Source organism: Ahaetulla prasina, chromosome 4, assembly GCF_028640845.1.
Source record: "Ahaetulla prasina isolate Xishuangbanna chromosome 4, ASM2864084v1, whole genome shotgun sequence".
NCBI classification, from domain to species: Eukaryota; Metazoa; Chordata; class Lepidosauria; order Squamata; family Colubridae; genus Ahaetulla; species Ahaetulla prasina.
In genome coordinates this window covers 16,582,222-16,607,099 of record NC_080542.1, presented here as the reverse complement: position 1 = coordinate 16,607,099, position 24,878 = coordinate 16,582,222, and the positions used below count along the sequence as shown (strand labels likewise).

Below are 24,878 nucleotides of genomic sequence, written 5' to 3'. Positions count from 1 at the left end.
TTTAGAAGTTCTTGCTTTTCTCTCTGATGATTTGTCCTGATTGGTTCTTTTCAGGCCTTACAAAGGTGCGCACACTGCCTCTGTAACGGAGTGCATCCACGCGGCTGCTGGTTGCCTTCTTTTTCTGCCTTAACCAGCATCTTCACTTAATGGGTCTGAAGTGGGATACCGTATTTTTCGGACTACAAGATACACTTTTTTGTCTCTCAAAAGGTGGCAAAAATGTTTCTGCATCTTATAGACTGAATATTGCCTAAGCCCCCCCCTCCCCCCCCGCCATTTTTTGGCCTCCACATGCCCTGTTTTCGGGTCTTTTTTCGGCCTTTTTCAGGCCTTTTTTTGCCCATTTTTGAGGCATTTTTCAGCCTGTTTTTGAGGCTTTTTTTTATTTATTATTATTATTTTTTTATTATTTACATTTATATCCCGCCCTTCTCCGAAGACTCGGGGCGGCTTACAGTGTATAAGGCAATAGTCTCATTCTATTTGTATATTTACAAAGTCAACTTATTGCCCCCCCAACAATCTGGGTCCTCATTTTACCTACCTTATAAAGGATGGAAGGCTGAGTCAACCTTGGGCCTGGTGGGACTCGAGCCTGCAGTAATTGTAGGCAGCTGTGTTTTAATAACAGGCTATCTTACAGCCTGAGCCACCATGGCCCTTTTGGCCCGTTTTAGGGCTTTTTTTTGCCTGTTTTCGAGGCTTTTTTTGACCTGTTTTGGGGGCTTTGGGCCTCATTTTTGGGGCTTTTTTTTTGCCTGTTTTCGAGACTTTTTTGGCCCATTTTTGAGGCTTTTTTGGCCTGTTTGTTTGAAAAAAACAGGCTGAAAAAAGCCTCAAAAATGGGCTGAAAAAAGCCACAAAAATGGGCCCCAAAAGCCTTGAAAACCGGCCAAAAATGTCCTAGAAACAGGCCAAAAAAAAAAAGACCCGAAAAAAGGGAGGCCAAAAACTGTTTTGTTGTTGTTTTCCTCTTCTGAATTTAGGTGCGTCTTATAGTCCGAAAAATACAGTAATCATTTATTATCGGTAATAGTATTCAGGTATTCAGAGACCAGAGAAATGTTCCTAAAAGGAGCTATGTTAGCAGTCACTCCTGATCTTATTGAGCGGGGGCCGGGGGGGGTGGGGGCGGGGTGACGGGGTGATTGTTTTGGATATGGGATCTGTCAAGCAATCTCCTTTCCTTCACCTTGGGTTGGAGGACCCAAAACAATTACAGGTAGATGCAGTTCCATTGGGTGGGAGGAAAGCTTAGAAATGGCCACAGATCCATGGGGAAGAAGAACCGAGGCGAAAACGAGACCTTGGGTGTAGCCGATACAAGGGAAAAGGAATAGCGAAACAGGAGTCCCAGAAGGGAGCAATCCAAAGGCTAAGGCAGGCTGTAGAGACCTATGGAGGGAGTAGCCTGGTCAGTAGGAAAGTGGTATAGGGTGGCAGGAAAGAGCTCTAACCATTTCCTCCCTCCCTCCCACTCCCATTTCCCTCCCTTCTTACCTCACCCTCCCATTCCCTTTCCTTCCCTCCGTCCTCCCTTTCTCCCTCTCTCCCTCCCTCCCTTTCCCATCTTCCTCCTCCCTCCCTTCCCCTCCCTCTTTCATCTCTCTTCCTCCCTCCCTCACCCTCCTGTTCCCCTTTCTTCCCACCCTCCCTCCCATTTCCTTCCTTCCTCCCTCCCCTTCTTATCCTCCCATTCCCCTTCCTTCTTTCCTTTCCTTCCTTTCCCACCTTCCTCCTCCCTCCTTCCCTCCCTCCTTCCCTCCCTCTCCCATCTCTTCCTCCCTCCTCACCCTCCTGTTCCCTTTCTTCCTCCCTCCTCCCATTCCTTCCTCCTCCCTCCCTTCTTACCTTCCCATTCCCTTCCCACCTTCCTCCTCCCTCCTTCCTCCCTCCTTCCCTCCCTCTCCCATCTCTCTTCCTTCCTCCATCACCTTGTTCCCCTTCCTTCCTTCCTCTCCCTCCCTCTCCCGTCTTCTTCCTCCTTCCTTCCTTCCTTCCTTCCACCTACCCATCTCAAAGCAGTAACTGGGCAGCATCTGATACTAGAACTGTATTTAGTGTGCAAAAGATAGCCGAGCACTTTATAGATTGCAATTTGTGCCATCGAGGTGCAGAAACTGAGTTGCCCAAGGCCACCTCCGGTCTGCAAAAGCTTTTGGGCTGGCCCCTGAAAAGTCTTCCCGACAATTGCTCCCTCTTGGGATTTCTCAACCCAGCAGGAGGAAGTGCTGAAATAAAGGAGAATCTCCTAGGAGCAACCTTTAATTCACTGAACGGAAACAAAATGCTTCAGCAGAGCTCGGAGAGTACAGTCTTTTAGCCTTTTGTGTAAAGGAATCAGAAAGAACTCAAGGTATGTTGGCTATCTGGTTCTACATGTTTTCCTTACACTCATTAATCTTCGCTCCATCTCTTCCCTTTCTTAATCAACAGGGAAATATTCCGTAGGGCCTTTGAGAACATGGATAGGGGTTAATTCAATAAAGTCTTGTACGATTGTATTATTATTATTATTATTTTCTCCGTTTTCTTCACTTTGTTTCTAATTCTCTATTCCTACATTCCTCCTTCTTACCTCACCCTCCCATTCCCTTTCCTTCCCTCCGTCCTCCCTTTCTCCCTCTCTCCCTCCCTCCCTTTCCCATCTTCCTCCTCCCTCCCTTCCCCTCCCTCTTTCATCTCTCTTCCTCCCTCCCTCACCCTCCTGTTCCCCTTTCTTCCCACCCTCCCTCCCATTTCCTTCCTTCCTCCCTCCCCTTCTTATCCTCCCATTCCCCTTCCTTCTTTCCTTTCCTTCCTTTCCCACCTTCCTCCTCCCTCCTTCCCTCCCTCCCTTCCCCTCCCTCTCCCATCTCTCTTCCTCCCTCCCTCACCCTCCTGTTCCCCTTTCTTCCCTCCCTCCCTCCCATTCCCTTCCTCCCTCCCTCCCCTTCTTACCTTCCCATTCCCCTTCCCACCTTCCTCCTCCCTCCTTCCCTCCCTCCCTTCCCCTCCCTCTCCCATCTCTCTTCCTTCCTCCATCACCTTGTTCCCCTTCCTTCCTTCCTTCCCTCTCCCTCCCTCTCCCGTCTTCTTCCTCCTTCCTTCCTTCCTCCCGCCCTCCCTCCCACCTACCCATCTCAAAGCAGTAACTGGGCAGCATCTGATACTAGAACTGTATTTAGTGTGCAAAAGATAGCCGAGCACTTTATAGATTGCAATTTGTGCCATCGAGGTGCAGAAACTGAGTTGCCCAAGGCCACCTCCGGTCTGCAAAAGCTTTTGGGCTGGCCCCTGAAAAGTCTTCCCGACAATTGCTCCCTCTTGGGATTTCTCAACCCAGCAGGAGGAAGTGCTGAAATAAAGGAGAATCTCCTAGGAGCAACCTTTAATTCACTGAACGGAAACAAAATGCTTCAGCAGAGCTCGGAGAGTACAGTCTTTTAGCCTTTTGTGTAAAGGAATCAGAAAGAACTCAAGGTATGTTGGCTATCTGGTTCTACATGTTTTCCTTACACTCATTAATCTTCGTCTCCATCTCTTCCCTTTCTTAATCAACAGGGGAAATATTCCGTAGGGCCTTTGAGAACATGGATAGGGGTTAATTCAATAAAGTCTTGTACGATTGTATTATTATTATTATTTTCTCCCGTTTTCTTCACTTTGTTTCTAATTCTCTATTCCTACATTCCTCCTTTTCTCTAGCCATTTATAAAACGTATTTCAGGTTACACAGAATTCCGAATCTTTGAGCTCCATTGTTATCTTGTCCATTTCTGCACAGGTCAATATTTTATTATTTCTGCCTCCTGTGCGTTCTCTCTGCATTTCCAATTTTGTGCGAATATCAACCTCGCTGCCATTAATATGTGTACCATAAGATATATTTCTTCTTTTTTTGTAATTATCCCTTACTTGTGGTGGTCTCCCATGAAAAAAGAGTCGAACGCGCGTTCTTCCTTGGGATGGGAGCCCAGAGACAAATCCAAAGCTCCCTTTTATTATAATCCATGCAAGGGGATACATACATTTAGCATCATGATAGGTCAGCGAAGATGCATGTACAATAAAACAATATATGATTGGCTGAGGTGCTGCCTATTCAATGAGTGCTAAACTGAGATAGATACCTGCTATGATATACCTTGGCTGGTACCAGTGTGTGTCAGGGTCTTTCCAAGGGCAGAGATTCCCTGGGGATGAGTCATAGGTAAGAGACTAAAGTTTACCTTGTGGTCCAGTTGTAGTGGTCTGCCATCTAGTGGTCAGCCATCCAAACAACCTGCACATATAATCTCTACACTTACTATAGACAGAAGGAAGAGTTCTGGCGTCATATCAATCGTCTGGTTTAACATCTCTTCTAGCCACTGTTTCATTTGGAGCCAAAAGTCCTTGGCTTTTGGGCATCCTCACCACATATGATAATAAGTGCCTAGTGTTGCTTTACATTTCCAACATTTCGGTGAGCAGTTTTTGCACATCTTGGCCAGTCTTGTGGGTGGGAGATGCCAGTCTTGTACGATTGCAAGGTAGAAAGAATCGCCACTGAATATAGGAAGATTTCTAAACAAACACACGCATATGCTTGAATTGTCCCAAAGGTGCGTTTTTTTCCAGAGGCAACTTCTTCAGTTTCTCGAATGAGAAGCAAAACATCTTCAAAGAAAAATCAGGAAGTCCAGTTGCCTCTTGAAAAATAAAAAGGCAACCTTTGGGACAATCAGGACCTGGATGACTGAGACTCTCCTTAAACAAAGACATTTATGCTTGAATTTTTCAATTTCAAAGCGCCGAATTTCTATTTTTCTGTACGATTCTGTCCCATAATTGGAGACGAAAACTAAACTTTCAATCTACAAAAAAGTTGAATGTCCAGTCCTCGTCTTAGGACCGCAATTGAGCCTAATGTTTCTGTTGCTAAGTGAGACATTTGTTAAGTGAAGTTTTGCCCCATTTTACAAGCTTTCAAGCCACAGTTGTTAAGCGAATCACTGCAGTTTTTCCTTTAGCCAACCTGGGTTATTAAGTGAATCTGACTTCCCCATTAACTCGGCCTTGTCCGAACATTGTAAAAGGGGATTGCATGACCTCCGGGACACCGCGACCGTCGTAAATATGAGTCAGTTGCCAACTGATGGAATTTTGATCACATGACCGTGGGGATGCTGCAAAAGTCATAAGTGTGAAAAATAGTCATAAGTCACCTTTTTTCAGTGCCGTTGTAAGTGGTCACTAAATGAAATTGTTGGAAGAAATGTCCATCTGGGTACAGTTCCAAGTGGGGAAAAAGACACTGGAAATGTTGGAAGAAAACGTCCATCTGGGTTCAGTTCCAAGTGGGGGGGAAAGACACTGGAAACGTGGAGGCTGCTTGGAAAGATGGTTTAATGGTGGTCAGGTTCACATGGCTTGAGTTCCTGAACAGAAAAAGGTGCTGTGCGCACCCTGGCTTTATGCTCTCTCTAAACTTTGAACTTCTAAGGGCACAGGAAGAGTGTCCTGATTGGTTGTCAGACTCCCAGGGGTTGGGGGTCTTAGCTAGCCTTGCTGGCTGATGTAATCTTCCCAGGTGTCATGTGGTGAGTTTCTGTTGCTAGATGGGTCCTATTGTGTTGCAGATGATGGTCCATTGACAAAGGTAGGGAGAATGAGTTTCTGCCTCTGGCCCATTAACAAAGGTGGGGGGAGGCTGGAAGCTGCAGGGAGCTGCTTTGTCCTTAAAACATGTTTCTCCATTTCTCATCCAGGGAAATGTAATATTCTGCCCTTTTTCTACTTCCTATACTGGAATTAAGGAGAAACTTCCTAACAGTGAGGACAATTAGAATAGAATAGAATTTTATTGGCCAAGTGTGATTGGACACACAAGGAATTTGTCTTGGTGCATATGCTCTCAGGGTACATAAAAGAAAAGATACGCTTTAACCAGTGGATTAATTAACCAGTGGAGCTTGCATTCAAAAGTTGTGGCTGCTTCATCCTTGGAGGTTTTTAAGAAAAGATTGGACAGCCGTTTGTCTAAAAACGGTATAGGCTCTCCTGCCTGACAGAGGGTTGGGTTAGAAGACCTCCAAGGTCCTTTCCAACTATGTTATTGTGTTAATCTCAGTTCCTTTGTCTGGATATCTTGCCTACAGACAGGAAATGTTCTCACCTTATATTAGCTTTCCCTGAGGGCTCAGACGGCCCTCAAGAGCTACAGGAAGCTATTTGGAGACATGATATCATTGGAGGACCCTGACAGCCACATTGTAGACTGGAAAATTTGCCATTAAGTGGTGTGCTTGTTAAGCGAGGCATCACATGGCTTTACCCAGGGGTGGGCTTCAAAAATTTCAGCAAGGGGTTCTTTGCCGGGTTGCTGGGTGGGTGTGGCCATGGTGGGCATGGCCTAGTCGGTCTCCTGCACCATGCGGGGGAGGGGGCATTTTTGCCCTCCCTGGCAGTGGTGAAATCTAAATTTCTTTCCTACAGGTTCTGTGGGTATGGCTTGGTGGGGTCATGTGACTGGGTGGGTGTGGCTATGTTACTGGGGGATCAAAAGACAGAAACTTACAAAGTCCTGCTGGAGCCGGGTTGGATTAGATGATTTTCAGGTCCTTTCCAGCCCTGGATTATCCTCTGAAGCTGCATCTAGTGCCAGGTTTGTAGTCTTTCCTTCCTCTCCTTTTTATTCCCTCCCTCCTTCCTTCCTTCCTTTCTTCCTTTTTTTTTTCTTCCTTCCTTTCTCTCTCTCTCTCTCTCTCTCACAAACTCCCCCCCCCATTTTTTGCCTAAACTCCCCAGTTTTGCCTAGCAGGTTTCAGCTTTTTTACCTTTTAAAAAATGCTTTTAAAAGTAAAAAAAAAAAAAAAAAGCCTCCGACTGTCAGGCACCTCAGCTGGGATCGTCAGAGCCTTGTTTTAACCCATTAAAAGCATTTTTTTTGCACAACCTCTTAGGCCGAAAAGGTTGTTAAAAAAATGCTTTTAAAAGTTTTTTTTTTTTTTTAAAGGCTCTGATGATTGCTTGGCTCAGATGGGCAAGGGGGGGGGGCAGGGATTTTTGCTACTGGTTCTCCGAACCACCTGCCACTATTGCTACCAAATTTCCCGATCCGGTCCGAACCGGGAACATTTCACCCCTGCACCACAGGCTCCAGAGGTTTTCCTTGAGCCTCTGGGAGAGCGAAAACTGCCTCCCCAGGCTCTGGAGGCCGGGAATAGGCCCATTTCTGGCCTTCCCGAACTTCCAGTAGCTCCTTTTTCGCCTTCCCCGAGCCCTGTGCATGCCCTGCACTTACCTGCATCCAAAATGGGCCATGTGGAGACTCCTGGGAGGGGCAGGATGGGGTGGGGCCAGTGGGATTTGGGGGTTCTCTGAACTGCACAGAATCTTAGCTAGAGGTTCTCCCGAACCCCTGTGAACCCCCAGCAGCCCACCCCTGATTGTAAGTATGATTGCCAAAGATTTGGGGGAGGGGATGGAATTTCTGCTGGTGGGATGGTTTCATCAACTGGAGGAGGTTTGCAGAAGTACAAGAGGGGTTTGAAGGGGGGAGCAGAAGTCCGGGGTGGGGGGTGGAAAAACCCCACAAACGTCACAGAGCAAACTCAAGGAGCCCCAGTGGCAAAGAAAAATGGAAAGAAGGGACGGAAATTAAATGCAACATCTGGATTGCGACATAGCTGATTGAAACCAGAAGTGGAGCATTTTGCACCTTAACCTTTTCCTGGGTGTGTGTGTGTGTGTTGGGTTTTGTTTTTTTTTAAAGGGGGTTTCTCAGGATGTCACGGCAATGCAGTGACATCAAAAAGGCAGGAGGGGGCTGTGAGCCGTTCGACAAATTTCATGCTTCTGTTTAGCCTTGCGGAGGATTATTATTTTAGCTGCTTGCAGGTTAAGAAACTTCTCACGGTGTCCTGAACTAGTTTCACCCCAGAGCATTGCAGAAAAGGTTTGCAGGCAGGAAACTGAGGCTAGACTAAGCTGGTTCTCGGCTTGGGGAGTTTTGTGGAGACTGGATCCTGGGCACTGCAACAAGGCCACAACAAGGCCACACAATCACACACTTTGGCAGTCCAGAGGTTCTATATGAAGCTTCTTTTTTAATTGTAGTCATTCATTTTGCAAAGGCAACAGAACAAGAATTACCTACAGGGGCAATCTAGCAGCCACACAATACTGTACAATCACACATTCAACTTGAGGGACACGTGTGACTTTTGTTTACCCAGTTTTTAGCTAGTTACTCAACTCACCCTTTGCCCAGAGTTGAGGATTCATTGAAGAATTAACCATCTGAAAGGACTGGAAGGGAGGAAGGTAATAACTCACACGGTCACATGCATGCAATCCCCCCACCCCCACCCCCGCCTCCCGAAAGCCTTTACAAACAACATTTGCTTGGGAGACTGCACCAGATAATCAGATAATCAGTACATTGTGTGTGATTGTGTAAACCCAGCTAGATGCCTGGGCGCAGAGAAAAAAACATGCATCTTTGCAAAGGGGGAGGAGGGAAGGAAAGAGAGAGAAAGGGGGAGGCATAGGGATAGATGATGGGTGGATGAATAAGTGGGTAGATAGATAATAGATGGATAGATGATATAGATGATAAATAGATGGTAGATAGATTGGATAGATAGATAATAGATAAAAAATAGGTAGATGAATGGAGATAGATGATAGATTAGGTAGGTAGGTAGATAAGTGGGTAGATAGATGATATATAGGTAGATAGACAGACAAACAATTTGGGCGATCAAATAATTTCTGAATGAATTATAACATTGCTGTATGCATTGGGCGCTGAGAAACCCACACACCTCTGCAAAAGGGAAAGTGAGAGGGAGGAGAGAGAATGAGAGGGGGCTGGGAAGAGGAAGAGAAAGAAAGGGGGAGGCGAGGAAGAGAGAATGAGAGGAGGGCAGGGAAGAGAGACAGAATGGGGAGGGCAGGGAAGAGAGAGAGAATGAGGGAGGCGGGGAAGAGAGACAGAATGGGGAGGGCAGGGAAGAGAGCGAATGAGAGGACGGCAGGGAAGAGAGAGAATGAGAGGAGGGCAGGGAAGAGAGGGAAAAAAATGAGGGCAGGGAAGACAGAATGAGAGGGAGGTGGGGAAGAAAGGAAAAAAGAGAATGACAAAAAAGGCAGGGAAGAGAGGGGGACAGAGAGAGAATGAGAGGGGGCAACGAAGAGAGAGAAGCGGCACTCTGTCCATGTTCAGAAACCTCTTTCTCCCTGGCCAGGGCAGGAAGTTACCGCCGCCACGGGAGCAGCCACCACCTTCTCCTCTTCCCCCCTCGAGACGCGCCGCCCAGATGGGAAACTCCGGCTCTGCACAAGCCGTCGGGCGCTTCCGCTTGGCGTTAAGATGGAAGCTGAAACTTGAGAGCGCCAGGTTTGCTGCGTCGTGTTTGGGGGGGGCGCGCGGAGGTGGTCTCTCTCTCTCTCTCGCGGGAGGGGGGAGTCAGGGCAGAGGCAAAAGACCCCCCGCCACCCATCTCTCTTTCTCTCCTCCCCGGCCTCGTCCCACGGAAGAAAGCAGCGGCGATGGGAACGGATGGAGTGGTGGTTCTCGGCGTTGTTGGGGCTCCCAGGGCAACTCCAGCGGGTAAGGCGCCCGGCGGAGCGCACGATCAGGGGCAGAGCGCACGATTTTGGGGGGACTTAAAAAAAACCCCTCTCCTCGCAAATGGGAAAAGGGGGAGGGTCGTGCTGGTAGGGAGAGAGGGGGTCGCTTGGGCAATCCCTGTCTCGCCACCGCCACCACCGGGATGACGACATGGGCAAGGATCTCCAACCGACCACTGGGCTCGTGGTGGATCTCGGGCGGGGGGCGCCGGGTTGGCGATCATCCCGAGGACCAAAAGAGAAGCGAATGGGGGTCAGTTTGGAGGCAAGGCGCGGTGGAGGAGGGGGGTGGGGGTCTCTTCGGTCAGATCGTCGGGGCAGAGAGGGAAAAGCCCACCCACCCCTGTTCACCGCAAAGTGTGGTGTGTGGTGGGAGTGGCAAGTCGTTAGCCGAGACTGGTTTGCCCCGAAGAATATAGAATAACAAAGAGTTGGAAGGGACCTTGGAGGTCTTCTAGTCCAACCCCCCCCCTCCACCCCCGCACTTGCCTAGGCAGGAAACCCTACAACCGTTTCAGACCAATGGTTCTTTAAAAACTTCCAGCGTTGGAGCATTGGCAACTTTGGGGATCCCCCTGCGGTTGTCGTTTCTCTCTCTTTTTTCGGGTGGGTGGGAGAGATCTTTGCTTTTTTTTTTTTTCTTTTCTTTTTGGGAGATCCCTGTTTTTCGGGATGATGGCACTTTTGTCCTGAGGATATTTATTCGGTCTGCCCTTTTCCGTGAAAACGCCGAGTCAACTTTTCGTTGTTGTTGTTGTTGTTTTGGTTTCTCCTTTTGCTTTGCCACACGCAGCAATGAAAATAAGTGAGAAAAATCCCCTTGGCATGGAAGTGGCTGCGTTTTTGCATTCCCTGGCTTTTAAGGTTCCAGTGGGCCAGAATTCCTCCACCCCACCTTCTGGGTGGGTACCCAGCCCAGTGGGATGAAGGGAGGCCGGTGGCCATGAATTGGACTAGAAGACCTCCAAGGTCCCTTCAGACTCTTGTTATTTTATGTGTTTCTGAGAATTGAAGGTGGCCTTTGGTAGTTTACATTTGCTTTCCTTTTTTTTACAATCCGCTGATCTTTTGAACCTTTGACATCCTCAGCTGATCGTTTAACTGAGGCGTGTGGAGTTTGCCTTCCCCTTTGATCTCCCTGAGGAAAGGCAGGATTATTAAATCTGACAAATATACCGAAATTTTAAGCTTAAAAAAACAACCTCCGTGAGGGAGGTTGGCATGAATGGAAAAAATTGGCCCAAATCTCCGGCGGGGCCTTTAAATCTGATTTTGTGCTTTAAAGATGATTTCACATAGGCCCTTCAGTGCTTTTACGTCGTATCCTTTTCCTTGCCTTGCGATCACTATATTATACAGGCAGTCCTCGACTTACGACCACGGTGGAGCCTGAAATTTCTGTTGCTAAGCGAGACATTTGTTAGATGAGCTTTGCCACGTTTTGCGACCTTTCTTGCCTCAGTTTGGAATAACAATTTATCGACTGCAATTGATAAATTAGTAACCGGGTTGTGAAGTCAATCTGGCTTCCCTATTGACTTTGCTCATCAGAAGGTCTCAAAAAGTGATCACAGGACCTTGGGACGCAGCGACGGTCGTAAATGCGAACCAGTTGCCAAGCATCTGAATTTTGATCACGTGTTCATGGGGATGCTGCAGCAGTCGTAACTGCGAAAAACGGTCATAGACCACTTTTTTCCAGTGCCGTTGTAACTTTGAACAGTCACTTAATGAACGGTTGTAAGTCGAGCACTACCTGTATAACATAATAATTGTATTTGTCTTTGAAATCAAGCTTTTTTTCCCCCCGCCCTCTTCCTGGAAAATGAGATCAGCATTATATAGGCTTCGGGAATCGAAACTTATTTCTTCAAGCTAAACATTGAGAGCATGGGCATCTGACTTCTTCGCTTGTTTTCGGCTAAAATATCTAAAATAGTTAATGTATACAAATAACATAATAATTTTAAAATTATTGTGAGGCTGTTTCGCTGGCTATCTGGGACCACATATGGCCCATGAGCCGTAGGTTGAATACACCTGATTTGGATGAAGTCGAGCGTTTAGACTACTATTCCTATGGGAAAGACCCCTAATTTGACTTCTACAGAATTGCCTTTCTCGTTTGTATGCCCTTTGCTATTGTATACAAATAAGGGTCGCAGGTCAGCACCATTGGCAGATTCCTTTCAACTCCAAAGGGTAATTTTTATGATAAAGCCTGCCACTTTAGTTCACAGGAGCCCCTCTTATTAGTGCAAAAGCTGGAGTTTGCAAATTGTTCCATCCAGCTGCAGTTTGCAAATCGCGAGAGAAGAAATGTAATGCTTCCTTAGGGGAGGGGGCAGCTAGTTAGAATAACAAAGAGTTGGAAGGGACCTTGGAGGTCTTCTAGTCCACCCCCCCCCCTCCACCCCCGCACTTGCCTGGGCAGGAAACCCTACAACCGTTTCAGACCAATGGTTCTTTAAAAACTTCCAGCGTTGGAGCATTGGCAACTTTGGGGATCCCCCTGCGGTTGTCGTTTCTCTCTCTTTTTTTCGGGTGGGTGGGTGGGTGGGTGGGGGAGATCTTTGCTTTTTGGGAGATCCCTGTTTTTCGGGATGATGGCGCTTTTGTCCTGAGGATATTTATTCGGTCTGCCCTTTTCCGTGAAAACGCCGAGTCAACTTTTCGTTGTTGTTGTTGTTGTTTTGGTTTCTCCTTTTGCTTTGCCACACGCAGCAATGAAAATAAGTGAGAAAAATCCCCTTGGCATGGAAGTGGCTGCGTTTTTGCATTCCCTGGCTTTTAAGGTTCCAGTGGGCCAGAATTCCTCCACCCCACCTTCTGGGTGGGTACCCAGCCCAGTGGGATGAAGGGAGGCCGGTGGCCATGAATTGGACTAGAAGACCTCCAAGATCCCTTCAAACTCTTGTTATTTTATGTGTTTCTGAGAATTGAAGGTGGCCCTTGGTAGTTTACATTTGCTTTCCTTTTTTTTACAATCCGCTGATCTTTTGAACCTTTGACATCCTCAGCTGATCGTTTAACTGAGGTGTGTGGAGTTTGCCTTCCCCTTTGATCTCCCTGAGGAAAGGCAGGATTATTAAATCTGACAAATATACCGAAATTTTAAGCTTAAAGAAACAACCTCCGTGAGGGAGGTTGGCATGAATGGAAAAAATTGGCCCAAATCTCCGGCGGGGCCTTTAAATCTGATTTTGTGCTTTAAAGATGATTTCACATAGGCCCTTCAGTGCTTTTACGTCGTATCCTTTTCCTTGCCTTGCGATCACTATATTATACAGGCAGTCCTCGACTTACGACCACGGTGGAGCCTGAAATTTCTGTTGCTAAGCGAGACATTTGTTAGATGAGCTTTGCCACGTTTTGCGACCTTTCTTGCCTCAGTTTGGAATAACAATTTATCGACTGCAATTGATAAATTAGTAACCGGGTTGTGAAGTCAATCTGGCTTCCCTATTGACTTTGCTCATCAGAAGGTCTCAAAAAGTGATCACAGGACCTTGGGACGCAGCGACGGTCGTAAATGCGAACCAGTTGCCAAGCATCTGAATTTTGATCACGTGTTCATGGGGATGCTGCAGCGGTCGTAACTGCGAAAAACGGTCCTAGACCACTTTTTTCCAGTGCCGTTGTAACTTTGAACAGTCACTTAATGAACGGTTGTAAGTCGAGCACTACCTGTATAACATAATAATTGTATTTGTCTTTGAAATCAAGCTTTTTTTTCCCCCGCCCTCTTCCTGGAAAATGAGATCAGCATTATATAGGCTTCGGGAATCGAAACTTATTTCTTCAAGCTAAACATTGAGAGCATGGGCATCTGACTTCTTCGCTTGTTTTCGGCTAAAATATCTAAAATAGTTAATGTATACAAATAACATAATAATTTTAAAATTATTGTGAGGCTGTTTCGCTGGCTATCTGGGACCACATATGGCCCATGAGCCGTAGGTTGAATACACCTGATTTGGATGAAGTCGAGCGTTTAGACTACTATTCCTATGGGAAAGACCCCTAATTTGACTTCTACAGAATTGCCTTTCTCGTTTGTATGCCCTTTGCTATTGTATACAAATAAGGGTCGCAGGTCAGCACCATTGGCAGATTCCTTTCAACTCCAAAGGGTAATTTTTATGATAAAGCCTGCCACTTTAGTTCACAGGAGCCCCTCTTATTAGTGCAAAAGCTGGAGTTTGCAAATTGTTCCATCCAGCTGCAGTTTGCAAATCGCGAGAGAAGAAATGTAATGCTTCCTTAGGGGAGGGGGCAGCTAGTTAGAATAACAGAGTTGGAAGGGACCTTGGAAGTTTTCTAGTCCAACCCCCTGCTTAGGCAGGAAACCTTATATACCATTTCAGAGAAATGGTTCTCCGATCTCTTTTTTTAAAAAAACTTCCAGTGTTGGAACATTTACAACTTCTGGAGACAAGTTGTTCCTTTGATTAATTGTTCTGACTATCATGAAATTTCTCCTTAGTTCTAAGTTGCTTCTCTCCTTGATTAGTTTCCACCCATTGCTTCTTGTCCTGCCCTCAGGGGCTTTAGAGAACAGCTTGACTCCCTCTTCTTTGTGGCAACCCCTGAGATATTGGAACACTGCTATCAGATCACCCCTGGTCCTTCTTTTCATTAAACTGGTCAGCTTTTCTGAATATTGCCACTCCCTCCATTCTACGTCCCTCCTCCTTTCTTTTTTTCCAGTCATGGGACCTTGAATAACAATAGCACGTAGACCCATATAGTGCTTTACAGCCCTCTCTAAAGCTGTTTACAGGGTCACCCTATTTCCCCCCCCCCAAACGATCTGGGTCCTCATTTTACCCACCTCGGAAGGATGGAAGGCTGAGTCAACCTTGAGCCTGGTGAGAATCAAATATTATTAGGCTGCTTTGCATAGTCAGCTGGATGCGTGGATTGGATTTGGCACATTTTATCAGTCTGCTGTGTCCTTCCAAAGGGCACGGAGTATGCAGGTGTTGATGTTTCATGGTTACTAAGGGACTGGAAAAAGCTTTTCAGCAGCCGTATCCGTTGTGTCTCTGCTCCCTTGTTTTCACTTCGCTTTCACCTCTCACCCATGGCCCTTTTAATCAGCTTGATTTCCCTTCCCCGCAGCTTATTAGCCACGTAGTGACTTGGGTCTTCAACAGCTGGCCGACGCGGGCTTCCATCATGCCGAACGCCACGATCCTTGACGAATTCGCGGTGGCCGAGGAGGCTCAGGAGATGTTGATGCAACACCGTCCCCAGATCGAGCGCCTCTTTCAGGTGGAGCTGAATGTCATGGGGGTGCTGGGATCGGACCCCAAAGGAGCAAGGAAGATCTGGTTGCAGTTGCAAGGAAGCCAAGGGAAACTTCACAGGGCAAAGGTCAGGCAAACAGCTGATCCGTGATCCAGGTTTAATGCCTATAAAAGCGGTTTATCATGATCTTCTCTTGTTTTGCCATTGTGGGAACAAAGTCTCCAGGCCACCTGGAGGTATGTAGCCCTCTCTAAATGCAGGCCAGTGTTATTTCAGGAGAAGGCATTACCCAGTCTGATTAGCAGCCATTTTTTCCCACAAGGCCTGGCTTGGTGGTTTTGTTTCCTAACTTCTGTCACCTAGCTAAGGGTGGTCATCTGAATCTGAAAAAACTTGGATTACTTTTTTGGAAAGCCGAGGTCTGTAAACTAGGTTGGGATGTTGGAAAAGCTGCTTTACTGAGAAAATGACGTGGGCTCAGCCTTGAAGTCGCTATGAATTGAGGTTGACTTGAAGGAGATTCCACTTAAGGGGTTTGTCCTCCATGACAGAGCTAAATAGCAAACAAGACTTAGTGCTCACGACCAGAAGTCTACAAAGAATATAAATCCTTCCATTCCACATTATTCAAGCAGAACTGAAGAAGCTTCTTGGATGAGAAGCGAAACATTTTCAAAGAACACCCCCCCCCCCTTCAAGAAAGTCTAGTTGCCTATTGAAAAGAACTTTCGGGACAATATTGATTGATGTGTTTTCCTCCAACTTCGGGGAGAAATGTTTAATATGAAAGCCCAAGGTGGATTTAGTTCCTTATTTACGTAACGCTGTACTTTGTAATTTTGTGAAGTCCAGTGTGGACAAAAATTGCCCTATGCAAGGATTCCTAGGATCACTTGACACAGTGCTGGGACTGCTTCAGTGTTGTTTTATGTTTTCCTTAGTTTTCCAAAAATATTTTAAGCCAATATTGCTTATTTGAAGTAGTTGAAACAATACACTTGATTAGATTGGCTAGTCAAAAACGGCAAAGGCGCACGGAATGCTGTTACTTTCCCACCAAAGGTGGTCCCTATTTTTCTACTAGCATTTTTTACATGCTTTCGAACTGCTAGGTTGGCAGAAGCTGGGACAAATAACGGGAGCTCACCCCGTTACGCGGCACTAGGGATTCAAACTGCTGAACTGCCGACCTTTTGATCGACAAGCTCAGTGTCTTACCCACTAAGCCACTGCATCCCTTGTTACTATTACTACAGTATTATTATTGTTATTGTTATTATTATTACAATTTATTTGCTGGCTACCTTGCCATAGGCCTACTCTGAGTGGCTCATCCTGTATCCATAAAAAATGAAGATATAAAAAGGAAATTTAAACTAAGCAAAAGTAAAATAGAACAATAAAACAATTAAAGGGAAAAAAAGAAAACAATCAAAAAGAAAACAAAGAAAATACATCAATATGATTTGTAAAAAAAGATGGGCAACTGGGAAGCATAGAACCAAGTGGGTGGGAAGGTGATATCTTCTATTAAACTAGCAGCCACCTCCAGAGTTATATTAAATCTATAAGTATATGTATATCTATAAACACACAAATACATATATTATAAATAAGGTAAAGGTAAAGGTTCCCCTTGCACATACGTGCTAGTCATTCCCAACTCTAGGGGGCGGTGCTCATCTCTGTTTCAAAGCCAAAGAGCCAGCGCTATCCGAAGACGTCTCCATAGTCATGTGGTTGGCATGACTAAACAACAAAGGTGCATGGACCACTGTTACCTTCCCACCAAAGGTGGTCCCTGTTTTTCTACTTGCATGTTTTTTATGTGCTTTCCAACTGCTAGGTCTCATCCCAGAATAGCTCACGCATCTCCCCCCACACCACCCAGCTGTAACAGACAAGCAAAGCTGGTAGCTGGTGCCCCCCCCCCAACCCAATCCACGATGCGTGAAAGGCATGCGCAGACGATGATACACGGCGCATTACTGTGGAACCGGTGGGCGGTTAGAAAATGTTACTACTAACAGAGATACAAAAGTGGGTGGTAAGTATAAAAAGGTTGACTACCCCTGGCATATAACATAAATACGATCTATTTAACTGTATTATTATAAGCGGACGCAAAATAGTGGTGCTGTGAGCTATGACTGTGCCAATTTTTAGCAAACCCAAGAAATAATACAATTACATAGTTTATACCTGTGCTTATGAACTCAAAATACAGAACTGGCCCACAGTAATCCCTATATTACGGGCTTATGAATAAATTGCCTGTTTCCAGAAATGGATTTATTTATTTTGATTTTTTTTGTAGTGTTGGGAAAAGTTCTCTTCAGATGTAACTTTCTGTCAAAAACTCTTCTGTTTCAGACATAAGATAGAATGACCATATTGTATGTTCTTGTGTTTTCCAGGAATACATCAAAGGTCTTTGTGGCCCAGAGCTTCAGGAGGAAGTACAGTATCCTAAAGACATGCAGTGCATCTTCCTTGGTGCCCAAGGGTTGTTCCTGGATTGCCTCATTCGAGGGACAACGGCCAACCTCACCTCTCTCCACCCAGGTACCCTGCTGATCTCAGGGCTGGCAGAGGCATTTGTCATGGCTCAGAGCCGGATCCAGGAATTTGTGGGGAAACACCAGAAGAACCTTAAACTTCCAGAAGAACGGGAAGCTCAAGTTAAACGGTCCTTCCGGGAATTGGTGGAGAAATACGATGACAAACATGCCATGGATCTTTTGATCTTGCCCACCTCGGTCAAAGAGGAATTGCTTGGTTTGGTCAAGGAGATTCAGGAAGAAGACATGAAGGGGCAAAAGAATGGCTACAGGATGCCATCCGGTTTTGGGAGAGATTGTTCGCTGGGGTGGGAAGCCAATGCTGTGAATGGTGGCAGATCTAGGACTCCAGATCGGCCTCAGTCTGTCTTTGACATACCTGAAGAACTCAGTCAAATCCAGGATCAGAATAGAACTAGAGGCTCCAGTCCTGACTGGCCTATGGAAATTATCAGGCCACAAGAATCTCTTCACCAAGCTGCAGATTTGATGCAACTACCGTACTCGGCTAGGCCTTGGGATGCCAGGGCTGACTTGCCTACCATGGACACGAAACCTCAAGACCCAAAACTTCGTCACATCCCATGGAATGACTTTTCCAGAAGTTCTGAGGAGGCCCAATTGCTCCCTAAGTCACAGGGACATCTCTCTGACTTGAATGGTCCTCAGCATTGGCTTGAGGCCATGACCGCTAAGATTTCTCGACTTCCCAAGAGTTCCTCTAAACCGTTTCCAGTTACCTCCGAGACTCAAATTCTACCTGGATACAAAGGCCTCACAGAAAGCTTGGAGGATCATCAGGCAGAAGAGAAGAAACACCTTTGGGAAACCGCATCGAGTCCCGTTAGTTTGCCTGAGGAAACCACGGAGGGGGAGGAGGAGGCAATGTCTGATATTTTGCTGTCATCGTGGACTGAAAAAGAGTTCAAAATGAGGCTAAACTTCTTTAAAACGATGGGCTACGAGGAGCGCGTGGTCAAAAAGATACTATTGGAGGGTGGAGTGCAGGAAGCCCCTTCAACTATCTTGGATAGAGTCCAGATGATGGCGGCGAGCTTGTCTCAAAATGAAGATACCTCCCCATCTCAGGAGGAGCCTGAACGACGAGGTCTCGCCGCTTTGTCTCTGAAAGACCCATACGATGAAAACAGTTATGTCAAGGAACTGATCAAAACGGCAGTGGTCAACTGTGGCCATTGTCCCAGCAAGATCCCCACAGAAATACAAACAGGAGCCCCATTGGCAAGTCTCCTGAGGCAACTCAACGAGAAAGGGGAATGCCAAGACGAAGGCGAGTGTGCAACAGGGGGATCACCAATGAAGCCAGAACATGGAGGTCAGTTTGGCATCCAGAGGGCAACCATTTTGAATCATGGGGAATCTTCTCCGTCGAGGACTCATCCGGAGGAAAGGTGGAATGGTGCACTTTCGAATCACAAGGGTGTCCATGTTTCAGCAAGTAATCCTGGAGTTTCTCCCACTGCTAATTTTTTCTCCTCCCTATCGGATCCTGAGGGGATCAAGTCAGCTGAAAGCAGCACCATGGAAGCTCTTCACCAGGCTTCTGTTTCTACAGTAACGGGAGCTCAGCGCTTTGAGGAGGCTCTCCAGACTGAGTTCAAGCTCACGCTGGCCAACACACCTGGGAAGAAGAATTTGCGGATGGTCATTATTGATGGTAGCAACGTGGCCATGATGTGAGTTGGGTTTGGGGAAGGAGGTCTGATAAAAGTCCAATTTTCATTACTATAACTTTTATCCATTTCTCATTCTTTGGTAGAGGTCATGAAAAAGGTACATTGCTGACTACTAAGACTATCTACCGTGTTTCCCTGAAAATAATATAAGTCTTATATTAATTTTTGCTCCAAAAGGCATATTAGGGCTTATTTTCTGGTTAGGTCTTATTTTGGGGAAAATACGGTACTAAATGCACCCATCTGGCTGACAATCTTAACTGGGGCTTATTTTGGGGCAGGGGGTGAAATGTAAAATTTGTTACTACCGGTTCTGTGGGCGTGGCTTGGTGGGGGGGCAATGTGACTGGGTAGGCGTGGGCCACTTTTTTTTTTTTTAACTTTTAAAAGCATTTTTTTCTAGAACCTCTTCGGCCAAAGAGGCTGTAAAAAATGCTTTTAAAGGGTTCTGGTGAGCAGGCAACTCAGCTCCGAACCACCCGCCACCATCACTACCGGATTAGGCGATCCAGTCCGAACCGGGAGCATTTCACCCCTGTTTTGGGGGGTAGGGCATATATTACAAGCATCCTGAAAAATCTTGCTAGGACTTACTTTCCAGTTGGGTCTTCTTTTTGGGAAAACAGGGTAATACTCTGCATAAAATCACCAAAATCATACAAGGTTTTCAGAATACAAGTGGTCCTTGACTTACAACTGTTCATTTAGTGATCGTTCAAAGTTACAGCGGCAGCGAAAAAAGCGACTTGTGACCGCTTTTCACACTTACGACCGTTGCAACATCCCCATGGTCACATGATCAAAATTCAGGCGCATTGGCCACTGGTTCATATTTATGACGGTTGTAGTGTCCTGGGGTCATGTGGTGATCCCCTTTTGCAACCTTTTGACAAGCTAAGTCAAATGCACTTAACAACCTTGTTACTAACTTAACAGCTGCAGTAATTCACTTAACAACAGGTGGCAAGAAAGGTTGTAAAATGGGGCTTAACTCACTTTACAACTGTCTCCCATAGCAGGAGAAATTTGGTCAGTTGTGGTCGTAAGTTGAGGGCTACTTCTATTCTTCAAACAAGCCAACAAGCAACTTTGAAATGCCTCCGACGGAGATAGTGCCAGTATCCACAGTTCTAATATCTTCTGAAGATTAGGGAGCACCATTGTCTTAGGCCAGGTTTCTCAATCTTGGCAGCTTTAAGACAAGCAGACTCAGCCGGTTCGGGGGAACTGGTAGTTAAATTTCTGGCTGGCCCTGCCCCTTCCCGTCCTGCCCCTTCCAGGAGTCCCCTATTTTGGCTCCCAGGTAAATGCAGGGAGGCCTCCTAGGCCAAAACAGGGTGCAGCGATGTGCAGTGCCCCTTCTTGCAGTCCATTTTTGCTCCCAGTAGGCTTCAGGGAGGCCTCTAGGCCCAAAACACGCGGAGGGGCATGTCCTCCCCACTTTCCCTGCAGCCCGGGATGCCAGGGATGTACAGGAGACCAAGTGCTGCTTGTCACCCACCCCTGGCCACGCCCACCCAGCCAGTCATTAGAGCAGAGAACCGGTTGTTAAATTATTTGAATCCCACCACTGAGCGGACTTCAACTCCCAGAATTCCCCAGTCACTTTTTATTCTATTTTATTTTGATTTGATCAATTCACGTTACTGTTCAGCTTTCTAACACTGCCCAATTTCTGAACCACTCCGGGGCGTGTACAAATTGAAATTCAAGAGTGACAGAAAGACATCAAACAGCAGACAAACATGATGGCTATACTGTGAGGGAAGAGCCTGCCACGAAGGGAGCCCCCCCCCGCCCCCTCACCCGCAACCCATCCAAGCCTGGGGAAAAATCCAGGTCTTCAAAACTGTAACTACTGTGGCAGAGAAGACATATTTCTTCAATCCCATCAGTTTAATAGAGAGGACATAGTGCGTGCCAATGCTGGTAAGACCAGGAGAGATGGTGCCTCAATCAGGCCCTAGGTCAGTCAAACATTTTTGCATGGAAATGTCGCATGTACTTGGGGCCGCACTCAGGAAAAGCTGAACTTCCGGGTTCTAGTGCGCATGCACACCCGAAGATCAGCTGGGTGGTGCACATGCGCAGGCCAGTTTTTGGCACTGCTGTGCGCGCAAAGGACAGCTGGTCGTCATGCGCATGCACACCAGAAACCCATAAGACAAACAGGCGAAGCCATGGAACGCGGGGGGGCTGGGGGGCGTGGCCGGGGTGAATGTGGCCAACTCCATGCCCCTCATGTTGGGGGCGCCTGGGGCACCCCGAGCATTCCGCCAGCGAAAATGGTCTCCCAAGTTCCATTTTTGGCTGCGACGGCCACTGTTCTGACTTAGGCTTCCCCAGCAGCACGAAGCCGAGTCCTCGTCTCAATAAACCCCTTTTATTTAATTTACAGTGAATTCCTCTCCAGCAGAGTTTTCCTCTCCCATAGTCTGTCAAGATAGTTCACAATTACTGACCTTTATCAGGGTTGGAGAGTGGCCAGGCCGACATCTTTCAGACACCGCAATACTTGGCAAGAATGCAGTAATGAACTAATTATCTCCCGCTCCCCTTTCGCTCCTCTTTTATTCCCTCTGGGAGAGGCCATTCATCATCCACCTGTGGCTTTACTCTCAAGTCGACCCTTGTTCTTTAGCTGTTCCTTTCGTTTGGCAACTCTGCGCATGCGCACACTGGCAACAGGCTCCAGCTGTTCGTCTGCCTCACTGATGTCTGACTCCGAAGGTAGCTGATAACTAGCATATGGCCCTGGCCCCCTCTCTGCCTCTGACACAGAGCCCTCATCAGAGCCTTCCTCAGACTCCAGGACTAGCTTATGTTCCTCCTTAACTCTCTGAATCTGCTGCCAGATCCGCTGGTGGGCCACAGCAAACTCCTGCAACCCTCTGCCAGTGAAAATAGAGCTTGGGAGGACTGCGTGCAGCCCCTGGGCCTTGAGTTTGATACCCCTATCCTAGACTTTCATAGATCTGAATCTCTACCTGTTTTCTGTTCTCAGGCACGGTCTGAACCAGTTCTTCTCATGCCGAGGAATCGCCCTAGCCGTGCAATATTTCTGGGACCGAGGCCACCGTGAAGTGAACGTCTTAGTGCCCGCTTATCGAATGGAAAAAGATTCTAATGTGAGAGGTGAGAAATTTTTGCTATTTTATTTTATTTTATTTTATTTTATTTTATTTTATTATTTTATTTTATTTTATTTTATTGTTTTCAAAAGCAAACAGCTGAACCACCTTTCGGCTGATTCCCTCCAGGAATTTTAAATCAGTCATGATGGCTGCAAAAACCTGTTGGGGTCTATGTATTTGCAAATGAACAAAAATGGATGCGTTGGTTTTTTTTAAACGTCGTATGGAGGACTTCCAGCAGCATTATCTAAACAGAGGCATTTGTGCCAGTCTAATAATCTAGGGCAGGGGTCTGCAACCTTAAACACACTCAAAAGAGCCATTTGGATTTGTTTTGCACAGAAAAAAAAACACTAGGAACCACAAACCTGGGTGGGTGTGGCCAATTCCACGTCACTCACTTCCACCAGTCACATGACACTCCCTAGCCACACCTACCCAGTCTGTCATTAGAGCAGAGAGCCAGTTGTTAAAAAACACCAGGAACCACAAAGCCCTTTTGACATCTCTCTCTCTCTCTCCCCCTCCTTCCCTCTCTCCCCTTCTCTCCCTCCCTCTCTTTGTATGTCTCTCTCTCCCCACCCCCCACTCTCTGTATCTCTCTGTCCTGGCTGCTTCACCAACCACCGTTGCCCTTACTTTCTCAGGCCAGGCAAGGAATGACTAGGAGGGGAGGGCAAGGGGCAGGGCCAGCCAGTGGTGGGATCACCCGACAGGGAGCCACAGGTTGCTAACACCTGAACTAGGGAAAGGGAAGTTAGATGTTCTTACCCTGGCTTTTCTAGAAAATATTAATATTAAAAATAGTTATTCACTGATTTGTTACAATGTGGAATGTTCAAGCATCTTTATACCTTGAATGAACTCATCTCTCCCCATGCCCTTTTCCATTTTCATATGAGATTAAGGAGCCAATCAGATGCCTAGATTGAGGGTAGAACTCATCAGCCAATCAGATGCCTAGACTGAGGGTGGAACTCATCAACCAGTCAGATGCCTAGATTGAGGGTAGAGCTCATTAACCAATCAGATGCAAATGGGAGAAGATGGAACTCATCAACCAGTCAGATGCCTAGATTGTGGGTGGAACTCATCAGCCAATCAGATGCCTAGGGAGGCTCAATCTGAGGCTTAGTCTGAGGCTGCCTAATTCTTCGACCATTCTGCTGGCTACAGCTACGATAATCCTTCATGGATTAATTCAAGGAAGACATCTCATTGACATCTAGTGGTACTTCATTTGCGTTGAGCTGCAACCAATGAGCAAATCTATTAGTGTATTTTGACCATTGTATTTATTTATTTATTTTCGCCTGCTTCCCTACCCCTTCCCCAATCACAGAGAGGCGCTTTTTGACTGAACTGCACGACCTAAGAATCCTGTCCCTGACACCATCCCGGAAAATCGACGGGAGAGGCATTGTCCCATATGATGACAGGTGAGCTCCATTGTTGGATTGGTTAATGAAAGCAGTCAGTGTTTTCTGGAGTTTTTGGTGCTTTCAAAGTTTATTCGCTTGCAGATGTTTCATTACCCATTTAGGTAATGTCCTCGGTGCTAGTAAGTGCGGGGATTGTTCCCTGTTTACATCCATTAGCTTACCCTGCCAGTGTTGGTGGGAATGTGTTTTCTTCTTTGGCAGTTTCTTGAGTGCGGTATTGCTTTCTGCTTGTTTGTCTGGTGTTAATCCCTGCTTCTTTGGGTTTTGATTGCTGGAAAGGATGCGTACCGGTTCTTTTATTCCCTTCTTAGCTTTTTACTGTCTCTTTCGAATGGTGTGTAAATATGGCTTATCACTGTGTGTCTGTTGATGGCTGATTTGTCTGAGCTTCCGGGAATTCCCTAGCATTTTTGGATTCAATTTGGTCTAGGATGCTCAGATTCCCAGTTGAAACTATGTTTGAGTTTGCCCCTTGTTGTGAGATTCTTTTCCATTGGAGTAAATGTTTTCTGTGTCTGCACAGGTTGGATGTTGCTTGTTTAATTCAGGGCGTAGTGCCACCAGAGGAATATAGAAATCAGTGCACCTCAAAGTGGGTATGGAGCAATTCTGTTTGCAAACAACACCCTCCATGCTAGCTAGCATTGCATAGTACCTGCTCAAAATCATCTTCATAGTTTTTTTTAAATTTATTATTAGATAACTTACAAAATCTGCTTCTTCTTGTTCTTCTAGAGGAGGTGCCCAAGATAGTTTAGGCCAGGGGTGTCAAACTCACGGCTTAGAGATTGGATTCGGTCCACGGAGTGCTTAGATCTGGCCTGTAGGGCCGCCCTGGAGACAGTGAAGGACTGGCCCGCGGTGCCTCTGCCAGTGAAAATGGAGCTTCGGAGGGCTGGACATGGGTTCTCCTGAGCTCCGTTTTCGCTGGCAGAGGGTTGCAGAAGGCTGTCACAGCTGAAAACAGATCTCAGGGGCCCGTTTTCTCTGGCAAAGGGCCACCACAGGCGCCCCTGAAACGAGTGACGTTGAGCTGGCCATGCCCACCCTGGCTACACCCGCTCTGCCCCCCCATGACCACAACCATGATGCGGCCCTCAATGAAATCAAGTTTGACACCCCTGGTATAGGTTAACATGAAAATCTCTCTTGGGTCCATGACTGAACTTGTGATAGAAAGTGTCAGCG

At 46.6% G+C, this 24,878-nt stretch overlaps 1 protein-coding gene across 2 annotated transcripts in view; it reads left to right on the top strand.

Moving 5' to 3' along the window:
- The first annotated feature begins 6,533 nt into the window (after positions 1–6,533).
- The window catches only part of LOC131197769 (NEDD4-binding protein 1-like), a 38,663-nt gene continuing 20,318 nt past the window's right edge, over positions 6,534–24,878 (top strand). The window contains exons 1-7 of one of the 2 annotated variants that reach the window (XM_058182237.1): positions 6,534–6,631; positions 9,219–9,370; positions 9,511–9,583; positions 14,728–14,982; positions 17,274–19,114; positions 22,119–22,249; positions 23,591–23,687. In XM_058182237.1, the coding sequence (XP_058038220.1) occupies positions 9,291–9,370; positions 9,511–9,583; positions 14,728–14,982; positions 17,274–19,114; positions 22,119–22,249; positions 23,591–23,687 (2,477 nt within the window). In that variant the 5' untranslated portion in view covers positions 6,534–6,631; positions 9,219–9,290. Of the gene's footprint in view, positions 6,632–9,026; positions 9,371–9,510; positions 9,584–14,727; positions 14,983–17,273; positions 19,115–22,118; positions 22,250–23,590; positions 23,688–24,878 lie in introns of those variants that run through there. The other variant, XM_058182236.1, reaches the window with a different exon arrangement.